This window comes from Haliotis rufescens, unplaced genomic scaffold (genome assembly GCF_023055435.1).
Source record: "Haliotis rufescens isolate VD_foot unplaced genomic scaffold, xgHalRufe1.0.p SCAF_1, whole genome shotgun sequence".
Lineage (NCBI taxonomy): Eukaryota > Metazoa > Mollusca > Gastropoda > Lepetellida > Haliotidae > Haliotis > Haliotis rufescens.
In genome coordinates, this window is record NW_025963779.1 from 24928394 (window position 1) to 24940019 (window position 11626).

The window sequence follows — 11626 nt, forward strand, 5'->3', positions numbered from 1 at the left end:
ATTATGGAACGGTTTGTGTTGCTTTTATTCAGTTTCATATGGTCTAACCTGAAAATCAGTGCTGTTGTTTAATGCAATCGGATGCAAACTGGAATAGATGGCACTTCAAACATACCCGGAGAATAGCATGAAATGGTCACAGGCTGTTCCTTGACTTGCTGCTGACCCTGTGGTGCCCGTCGTGTCCCCTGCCATCTCATCTATGCCGTCGGAGGCGTTAATGGTGCCGTCGGTTTTGATGTGGTTGAAAATCCAGGATGGGGTGTTAAGAGTCTTAAAATGTAGAAATGTACAGTCAAATGATGTTTTCTCGCTATATTCAAACTAGAAATGTGTACTGTATACTGAATATCGTAGAGCAGCCAAAAACGCTAAAATTGTTTTCACAGTGTGCATTAACTGTATAAATGTCGGATTAAAAAAATCTCTCGCTACATGTCGAGCAAACAACATGATTGTTTAATCAGCAATCCGACGTGACACAAAAACAGTCATGAAGTGAGACCATGTTGGATGAAGTCATATTCATCGATGTTATACAGGTCAACTTACAGGGAAGTGTTGATCGTTTTAAGGATATTATCTGTACATTCCATATATTAAAGACAAAAAAAATGGAGAAACACAGAGATGTGCGCAGAACATCCAATATGGTCACGCCTGATGAGGAAAAAAAATATTATCACACCTTGCCTTGCATCTTACTCACTCACTGGTCTTTTCATTATGCAATAAAGTTGGCACTAACCCTGTGTGAAGTGAGATATAAGATATATACTCAACAACAAAAGTTCCTGTGACACCAATATTTTATTGTATTTTTCAAACAAGTTAAGTTTTGGTTTCAGTATTGTAGTACATGTATGGAATCAAGTCACAAAAACGCAACTGCTACAGAAAAGCATGCATTACATGCAAAAGTTGACTTTTATGCAAGCCCCATGCATTTCACTACCCAAGAATGGGTATAAAAACATGTGCGTTAACCGGATTCCATATGCATTGTTTAGCATCGTGCTGACAACAACCACTCAGAAAAACAAGAAAATTACACAATTATTCAACATTACGAAATGCCACGCCTGTCCGAAAATGAGGGTCTGCGAGCCATTGGTATGCATGAAGCAGGATCGAGTCAACGTGATGTTGCAAGACAATTTAACGCCCACAGAAACACCATTTGGTATTTATGGCAACTTTGGCAACAGACGAATGCAGTCAGAGACCATTCTCAGAGTGGCAGGCCACGCGTAACCAATTATCGATAAGACAACTGGATTCGAACAACACACCTACGAAATCAATTCCAGCCAGCAACAGTGACTGCGAGAAGCATCCCTGGCCTTCGACGAATATCTTCACAAACCGTACGTCGCCGCCTCAGATGTGCAGGGATTGTCACCAGAAGACCCGCCAGACGTCCCATTTTGACAGGAAACCACCGCCAAGCACGTCTACAGTGGTGCAGACAGCGTCTACCCTGGACGGCCATGCAATGAGGACAAGTTCTATTCACTAACGAGTCTCGTTTTCACCTCAGCCACAGCGATGGACGGATTCGAGTGTACCGACGTCGAGGTGAACGTTACGTCAATCATTGTGTCATGGAAGAAGATCGGTTCGGGGGAGGCAGCGTTATGGTATGGGCTGGGATTACAGCAAGACAGAGGACCCGTTTGATAGTGGTAGAGGGAAATCTCAATGGACAGCGCTACCGCGACGAGATCATCGGCCCTGTTGTTTCACCGTTTTTGCGTCGTCAGGGTCACCCCCCTGGCCGGCTCGCTCCCCTGATCTCTCACCAATCGAGCACATGTGGGATGAGATGGATCGGCGCCTTCGACGTCAACAACGTGCTCCACAGACACTTCAAGAACTTCGAAACATGCTCCAGCAGATATGGACAGATATCCCACAGGACTTGCAACGCCTGGTCCATTCCATGAGACGAAGATGTGTTGTTTGCATCGCAACCAGAGGTGGACACACACGCTATTGATTTGTAAATTGACATTTTGGCATGTTCATGTTTTTTGATGAAATCACGCATTTTCTGAAGTCAGTATGGCAAACTAAACCATTTGAACACTTACAAACTGTTGCAAACCGAAATTGTTTCAGATTTGGTAAAAAACATAACTTTGCGTTAAATCTTATTCAATGTCACAGAAACTTTCGACACATCTAAATTCTCCGTAAATGCAATATGTCAGTCCAGAAGTATCTATATACACATTAACCTAATGTATATATGAGTGACTAATTCCAAATGTCTCCAGAGTGCTGGGGGCGTTATTATATGCGCTCTGGTGATATCAATATATTTAAGTTTGCTTTTCTTTCTAACTGCACACTTCATTAAGCCCGGATGGCCTCAAGTGTACAATGGGAGCAATATAACGACCACCTGAATGAAATAGTTCCCCAGAGAGAGCAGGGTGTCAGAGGAATCATTGAGGGTGACACAAAACATCTGACAGTCTCTTAAGGAGGGTCATATTAAATAATACACATATTTGGGGAGGGTCATGAAAAATTGACATTTGATTATAGCATGTAAAGGGCTTTTGCATTTTCTCTTTTCAAGGAAGGTCATGATAAAAAATGTACAAGGACATGGGGAGGGTTAGCCAAAAACATGACAATCATTGGGGGAGGATCCCGCATGATAACTTTATTACCCATGGCAATCTTTGTCAATAAATATCTAAAACAAACACGTCAACTGCTTGGAGTGAGTGAGTGTGGTTTTACGCCGCTTTGAGCAATATTCCAGTAAGGGGGGCACCACATATGGGCTTCACACATTGTACCCATGTCGGGATTCGAACCCGGGTCTTCAGCGTGACGAGCGAACGGTTTTAACCGCTAGGTTACCCGACCGACCCCAACTGCTAGGAGATGTTATGGAAGCTAGATTACATTGGATTTTATTGTTCGCCACAAATTAAATCATAAGTTATGTTTGATCATCTTGGGTTCTTTACGATCACAGAGTGAGTCCCCATGACGTCGACAAATACGCTATGCACCTACCATAAATATTGTGATTGCCTTCACCTGCACCCGTACGCAGACCTGATTAGGGGGCAGGTTCGCATACCTCACATTCATCTGAAGACGAAACAACAATAGTGCACAATTGGAAGGAATACGGTAATATCTTGCAGATATAGACTTTGTTATTGGATAAAGAAACTCGTAGCCTAATTCATTTCAGGTACTGGTTAAGGTGTCCAATAAACCTACCATGCAAGAACGTTTGTTTTAATCAGAGAGAATGAATTAGGTGAGACATTGTTGTTCCATGCAGAAGTGTCAGTTACAAACTTAATATGCTTCCACAAGAGTGAGTGAGTATGGTTTTACGCCGCTTTTAGCAATATTCCAGTAATATCACGGCGGGGGACACCAGAAATGGGCTTCACACATTGTACCCATGTCGGGAATCGAACCCGGTTCAACGCTTTAACCACTAGGCTACCCGACCGCCCCGCTCCCACAAGAAAACAATTGCAGTCCCGGATAAACATTTAGAACCTACGGAATGGCAGAGTTGGTGGAAATGTTTTTCCCTGTTGGTGATTCAAGGTGAAGTCCGAGTTGACTTAAAAAGAGAGTGGCTTAAGGTGAAGTCAGTGATGAATAAATTAAAGCAGTTGTCCAAAGTGAAGACAAAGTGTCTTAACGATAGTGGTTTAAGATGAACACAGAGTTGACATAAAGACAGTGGTTCGTGGTACGGACAACATTGACTTATTAATAGTGGTTTAAGAATAACACAGAGTTGACATAAAGGCAGTGGTTCGTGGTATAGACAGCGTTGACTTATTAATAGTGGTTTAAGATGAACACAGAGTTGACATAAAGACAGTGGTTCGTGGTACGGACAACATTGACTTATTAATAGTGGTTTAAGATGAACACAGAGTTGACATAAAGGCAGTGGTTCGTTGTACAGACAGCGTTGACTTATTAATAGTTGTTTAAGATGAACACAGAGTTGACATAAAGACAGTGGTTCGTGGTACAGACAGCATTGACTTATTAATAGTGGTTTAAGATGAACACAGAGTTGACATAAAGGCAGTGGTTCGTGGTATAGACAGCGTTGACTTATTAATAGTGGTTTAAGATGAACACAGAGTTGACATAAAGACAGTGGTTCGTGGTACAGACAGCATTGACTTATTAATAGTTGTTTAAGATGAACACAGAGTTGACATAAAGGCAGTGGTTCGTGGTATAGACAGCGTTGACTCATTAATAATGGTTTAAGATGAACACAGAGTTGACATAAAGACAGTGGTTCGTGGCACGGACAACATTGACTTATTAATAGTGGTTTAAGAATAACACAGAGTTGACATAAAGGCAGTGGTTCGTGGTATAGACAGCGTTGACTTATTAATAGTGGTTTAAGATGAACACAGAGTTGACATAAAGACAGTGGTTCGTGGTACGGACAACATTGACTTATTAATAGTGGTTTAAGATGAACACAGAGTTGACATAAAGGCAGTGGTTCGTTGTACAGACAACATTGACTTATTAATAGTGGTTTAAGATGAACACAGAGTTGACATAAAGACAGTGGTTCGTTGTACAGACAGCGTTGACTTATTAATAGTGGTTTAAGAAGTAAACTGTGTGTGGAGGTCAGGCTTACAACAAGTCAGACTTACGGCTTGCTCTATGAAGGCGTAGAACAGACGAAGGTCGGCTTCAGCCTGTACAGCATTTCCACCAGCATCAACAAGAAATCTATAATTAGATCGTATTCAACCTTGTTACCTTGACGATGATCATCCTCAAATAATACCAAATATGATATATTTCCCCTTTCTTTCTATTCACAAATTACACGCATGCGATGGTTATTCATCTTCTTCGTGAATTGGTAAGTCCGCGATGCGTAGAGCTTAAGTGTTATCATATCGCAGTTTTCTAGACCAACATTTAGTCTATGAAATCTTATATTACACAATATCCTTTTTCACTCTAAAAAAATAAAAAATTCCCCTATGCTGACTTCATATATGTGTGAAACAGAGCTAACTAGAGCTGGCTAGACTTGTTTTTGTATGCGTTTCTACATTGTTTTGTTTTCATGAAATAAATATATTCCACAGTCATGGTGCAGGACTAGGCAGTTTTCCTTATCACACCCCATATTAGGGATGGGACTAGTCAAAATTTACTACCCGGGAACCCTCCACCCTATTACCCGACCCTACCCGTGTACCCGGTGTAGATATTAAGAGATGGGTACAAACTGTCCGATTTGGAAAGGTTTGACCGTAGCCCTGGCAAAATATATTCAGATACATATGTAAAACGATCTGGTCATGCACACACTGAAGTTTACTGCATGGAGTTTTATCTTTATTCAAGCATATAAAAATCAGAAGGAATGGGTGCATTGAACAGGGAACATTAGTGACTTGCATTGTATCCATCGAGTTTTATATATTTTTTGTCATTAAACAATATATCCGGGTAGTCCTGTGGGTACCCGAGTCCTACTCAGGACCCACCCAATCCGAGTACCCGAGTTTCCCGTCCCAGCCCTACCCAATATTAACCCGAGAACCCAATATCAGCCTGAGTCCCCCATATCAGCTAGAGGGTTAATATGGGGAATGATATGAAAACTGTCATATAATAATTAACCTTTTTACGACGTTTCATGACATTAAATTGTAAAATGTCTCTTGTTGTAAGTATTTTACCTTGTTTGAAAGCCATTGTAACGGGAAGGCTAACCGAGCAGACCAGCTCAAAATTCTTACCACCCGTGCTGATATCAATCGCCCATTCAAAATGCATTAAGAAACCATATCAGTCTTGTTTATTACACCCCCTGTGATATGACTGTGTCCATGTTGGCGCTATCACACATACAACATGCCTCATGTCATTGATAGGTATATGAAGGGATATGTTATGTGTTCCTTTAACGAGCGGGGGTTAAGGCTCAATACAGTACAGTAAACTACGGTTATAACGAACTCAAAGGGACTACTAATTTTAGTTCGTTATAACCGTAATTCGTTATAAGCATATATACAGCATAACTACAGCATATAGTCGGGACTAAAAAGTTAGTTCGTTATATCCGTTAGTTCGTTATAAGCGTGTTCGTTATAACCGTAGTTTACTGTATGTCTTTGTGACCTATATGCAGAGTACGCACCTGTTCCAATCGGCATTGTCAGAGAAAAAGCAAAGCTCGATTGTGTGTTGTTGTACATTGGATCTTTTTTGACGTTGGTGTTTGTCTTTCAGAAGTTCTGCAATGAAATAAATAATCAAAGTACTTCATACAAGTCAAAACACATTGACAATTATCGTTAAAGTTAATATTTCTTAAGACATACATACGTGTGTTAATGAGCCTTCAACATCCATTAGAAAAATTAATCAGAGAGAGCAATTGCGTTGATACAAATAAATGAGTTTCCCGTAAGAGGGGGGTGGGGGTTGGTTTTTGGATGGGCGTTTTCATAAACCATAACTGTGTAAGGATACATGTACACCTGTTTCAAATATGACGCTGATGTAAGTGTCTCACTCAGTTGCCTATCGAATTCCGGCTTCCTCTTCCAATAGACGTCATTGAGGACAGCATCCCCTGTAAAGTTAATGTTGAAGACAGCGCTGACCACGTGGACATCTCCGGTGTCTCGAGTGCGTCTCCTGCGTCCGTGTTCAGGCCAGATGTCGTGGGGTGTCTCTCCGATGTGGAACAACCCCGCCTACATACAAACAGTTCCATTACAAAAATGATTTTGAGGCTTTTGTATATTTGTGACTGTCATGAACTTATGACTCTTATGAATTGTTATTATTCGCTTAACGAACAGCATTTCACCGGAGTACTGCATATAATTATGTTTATTCACAATGTTATTGCGGCTAATGTTTGATCATGAATTGGCAATGCCATAACCATTTCCCGACCGCCCTGTGTAGTGAACAGACCATATGGTGGAGCTTGTTACCCTGCCTTGCGCTCGGTATTAATGGGATAAACCACTGGTCAGTATACTGTATCTGAGTTGGGTAAATGCATTAAAACTGAGGAATGGTATCATATGAACGAATCTTGAGCGCGACGATAAACCCCATTTCACTTCAACTCACTTCCTAACCCTTACCCTAACCCTAACCCTAATCTTGAATCCCCATACATACAACATTATATTCATCCGTTGCAGTCTTTTCCACCATGAGAGCAGCATTTTGATTTTTGTCATTATAAACAGCTTGGTCCTACAAAGATGAAAAAGAAAACGGTACTTATTAATATTTTCCGAATAGCAATATCAACTGAAACAATTACAATACTATGTTTTTGAGGACTGATACATTGAATTTGCGATATAATGTCACAGAAAATATCAGTTATATATTTTGATAGATAAGTAACTCTGTAAAATATGCATATTTCCATTAAGAGTAATTCCCTAATACAGTTGGGAGGGAAAAAAATATGAATTCAGTATCCAACATCTATGTATACGAATAAAATACATTAATTTATAAGCGACAAAGTCCTTTCCATAATCATAATAAACATTAGCGAATAGCTTAATCTATTGTACGATTTCCGATGATATCCTGAGCATGTAAATGAGTCGCAATCAAATGGTATCGTGGGGAAACATATTGGACCTTACAATGTCACAGTATAAGACAGTCGGTGAAAGTATTAATGTACATACATAGTTCTTCTTGACATCTTTAATAAAAGCCCTATCTCCGTGGCGAAGTACAATTGGAATATCGTGATGGTCTCGTTCCGATCTCGTCAGATTAAAGACTACTCTTCCAGTGCTGAGTTCCAGGTCCAATACAAGGCGCTCAGGCATGATGGAGGCGTCTCTTCTGGTTCTGCCATGTTCGGAGTGTAGATGTCGAATGCTCACAAACTCTAGGGGGAAGTATGCAGGTACATGTATATATAAATTGTAAAAGTATGGGATTAACCAGTCTACATTATCAACCGGAACAGAATCATTAAAATTTGGCTTGAAGGGCAACATAGCGGTGAAATTTCTATGAATAAACCACTGAAGATAAATGTGACACCAGATGTTCTCGAAAAGGGTAAGCATGTCGTGCCTGCCGGTAGCACCCGCCATTCAAACAATTGCATAGAAAAGTAAGTATTTATTGCCCGATGCCGTATAACAGTGCTTCTGCCATTCGACGGCGGCCTGTAAACACACCAGACAGAACAGCGTGTATAAGCATCGTGCAGAAAGCCATGATGTTCACGAGGCCTGGAATAAGAACAGAGTGAGACGGATTGCTCATGGGTTTCATCTAAGTTGTAAACGAACTTTGCCACTCTGTGCTGGCCACAAACAGATCCGCAGGGATTCCGGGTAATAAAGATCATTAGAAACATATGCTTGTGGCAAGAGGCGACTAAATAGATCGGTTGGCTTGATTGATTGCATCACATCCATCCCAATTGCTTGGGTCGATGCTTGTGATGGCAATCACTGGACATTGCTGATCCAGACTCGATTATTTACAAACCCCTGCCGTAGCTTTAAATAAAATATAACATTGGCCACCACAAATTCCGGAGCAGCCACACTGAGACAGATGCAGACAGTATGGTGTTCTTACGCACCAATCAGCAATATTTCAGTTATGTTTATAATCGAATCTGGGCCAAACGAAGCCGTGGTTGATCCTCTGAACAACGTCCCACACCATCGGGTCCGATGACCAACCCAGTCACCGAGCTATTCGCTCGGATCCACTTCATGAGAGGCGTATGGGATAATAATACGCATGCACAATGTATGATGCTTGAGACATATATGAAATTACCCGTATCGGATCTGATGTTTCCACCGTAATTAAGGTGTCCAATAGCTGACGAAGGTAAGATGCAAAAGAGAATGACGCTGGCTATCATCATGTTACCTGCTTACCGCCGAGTCTGTTCTGTATCTATATGCATATACGTTTGGGTAATTATGACGGATGTACCTCCAGCAAATTGAGGAATAGATGCACAATAAAACTGATGATGCATAACCATAGATAACGATTTTCAAAAGAAAGATAATAATTTTTCAAATATATGCACCTAATATCGACTAATGCAAACGTAGCATAGTGCTTAATCAACTTTCAACGAAATGAATCATAGCTGCATGTGATTATATATTGATTCTTTGACTATTAAAGTCATAAACAATTTCCTTTGTTTTATGTTTTATATATATGTGTGTGTGTGTGTTGTTAAACGCCGCACTCAGCAATATTCCAGCTATATGACGACTGTAAATTATCGCGTCTGGACCAGACAATCCAGTGATTGACAACATGAGCATCGACCCACGCAATTGGGATCGATGACATGCATCAACCAAGTAAGCGAGACTGACCATCCGATCACATTAGTTGCCTCTTACGACAAGCATAGTCGCCCTTAATGGCAAGCATGGGTTCCTAAAGACCTATTCTACCCCGGACCTTCACGGTGGATAGAGAAATAAGATTCAATATGATTGATAGACACAATGGTCCACAGCGATTATTCGACCTTTCTTAAAAGTGTCAAATCAGTAATAACACCCTGTGCACATCCCTACCGCCTGAGGCATGTGACAACTATAGCATGTGTTTTGGTGTTACGGGGCCGCCTCCGTGGTCGAGTGGTAGAGCGTCTTCCCGGAGAGCGGAAGGTAGGGGTTCAATCCCCGGCCGCATCATACCAAAAGACGTTAAAACATTGTACTTGTTACCCTGCCTGGCTTTCGACATTTAGGGGCTAAAACAAGAATTGGTCGGCTCGGAGTCCGTATACTGTGTCTGAGTGGGGTATTCATGTTAAACTGTGGCATGGTATCTCAGTGGGCTGGCACTTATCGGCATTTGTCCGGGCTAGTAGTCACATATATGAACGTACATGCAAGTTGCTATATAAGTGCAATAATCTTGGACGCAGCGTAAAACACCATTTCACCTCACCTCACCTTTGGTGTTAGGTTTTAAAGGTTTTTGAACAGGCCGTTTGTCGTCAACGCTTGCCTATGTTCTAATACTTGATATTAAATTCATATTTCATTATCCCCTAGTTTTAAGACTTTATAATAAAAAAGAATTGTGACCTCTAGTTCATAACTAAGTCTAAAAACTTAAATTACTAAAGGCCTAGTATCAACATGTTCAGAAATGTGTATTGCTTAAAACATTATAAGATGCAACGAAAGTTATAAAAAAATGTGATATAACTGTTATTTGCTATTATGCGGTTGTAGGATGGGTGTTTTGTTGATATGTGGTTGTAGGATGGGTGTTCTGTTAATATACGGTCGTAGGAGGTTGTTTTGCTGAATTACGGATGTAGGACGGGCATTTTTCTAATATATGGTTATAGGATGGTGTTTTGCTGATATATGGTTGTAGGATGGATGTTTTGCTTATATACGGTTGTAGGATGGGTGTTCTGTTGATATATGGTTGTAGGATGGATGTTTTGCTGGTATATGGTTGTAGGACGGGTGTTCTGTTGATATATGGTTGTAGGACGGGTGTTCTGTTGATATATGGTTGTAGGACGGGTGTTCTGTTGATATATGGTTGTTGGATGGGTGTTTTGCTGATATATGGTTGTAGGACGGGTGTTCTGTTGATATATGGTTGTTGGATGGGTGTTTTGCTGATATATGGTTGTAGGATGGGTGTTTTGCTGATATATGGTTGTAGGATGGGTGTTTTGCTGATATGTGGTTGTATGATGTGTGTTTTAGTGAGTTTTCCTGAGCTATAAAATAATCACTATTGATAAAATAAATTTGTTCTTGCCACAGGTTTCTTTGATGTGATGATAAGATAACTCCGCACGTAATCGTTCAGCCAGAAAGGTTGGATTACGTCCATGTTTTATGTACAGATACCCGCAGGTACAACGGGCAGCAGGTCCCTACTCCCTCCTTACCTGCAATCAGAGCCTTTGGAATGGCAATAATGTGGCTCATTAATTAAAATTGTGTCCCAACTCACGCATGCGCACTATATGATAAAACAAATGTGGAATATATTATGCATCTCAAATTATGAGAAACATTCAACACTGAAAAACCAATACATCATCCTCGATAGAATGTTAATACTTGCCACATCGTCTTACCGTTCTAAATGTCACATTAGAGATCGTTTTCATTATAATTGCAATACAATTTCAAACTTAAGAACCATGAAATATTTGATTCGCGAGTGAGTGAGTGAGTGAGTGAGTGAGTGAGTGTCAACGCCAAGTGCCAGGTACATGTTTGAGGAAACCTGGAAGTGATGCCGGTAGTACATGTTTTAGACTGTAAGGTCCTGACAAATCTAGAAACATAATTAGGGAGAGGGTAGAAACCCACGAGCATATAGGACATAATGTTGGAGTAATGTTTACATGGAAAAGTAAAGGTCATTAGACATAGTATCCATACAAACGTCGCTGACGCGAGACATGTGGAAATGATATATTTGAGTGCTCTAAACCAAAGCTGTATTTATATTTCCGAAACCTGTCGATAATTCCAAGTAAGCAAAATAACCAAGTACATTCATCGAAAATAATTAGTCTACATAACCTTACGTTGTA

At 40.5% G+C, this 11626-nt stretch overlaps 1 protein-coding gene across 1 annotated transcript; it reads right to left on the reverse strand.

Moving 5' to 3' along the window:
* Window positions 1-105: 105 nt before the first annotated feature.
* Window positions 106-8951, reverse strand: LOC125384485. Its single transcript, XM_048403933.1, has 8 exons — window positions 8851-8951; window positions 7728-7936; window positions 7198-7275; window positions 6575-6758; window positions 6197-6293; window positions 4686-4764; window positions 3037-3114; window positions 106-273 (listed from the first exon to the last, which is right to left on the reverse strand). Exons 1-8 carry the CDS (start codon window positions 8939-8941, stop codon window positions 106-108), a joined length of 984 nt encoding a protein of 327 aa, XP_048259890.1. The 5' UTR covers window positions 8942-8951.
* Between the last annotated feature and the right edge of the window lie 2675 nt (window positions 8952-11626).

Coding starts and splice junctions, on each gene's coding strand:
- LOC125384485 (XM_048403933.1), bottom strand. CDS start 8,941: ATGATGATAGCCAGCGTCATTCTCTTTTGCATCTTACCTTCGTCAGCT. Junction 7,937..8,850: donor AAACATCAGATCCGATACGG/GTAATTTCATAT, acceptor ACTTCCCCCTAG/AGTTTGTGAGCATTCGACAT. Junction 4,765..6,196: donor GACAATGCCGATTGGAACAG/GTGCGTACTCTG, acceptor ATCTAATTATAG/ATTTCTTGTTGATGCTGGTG.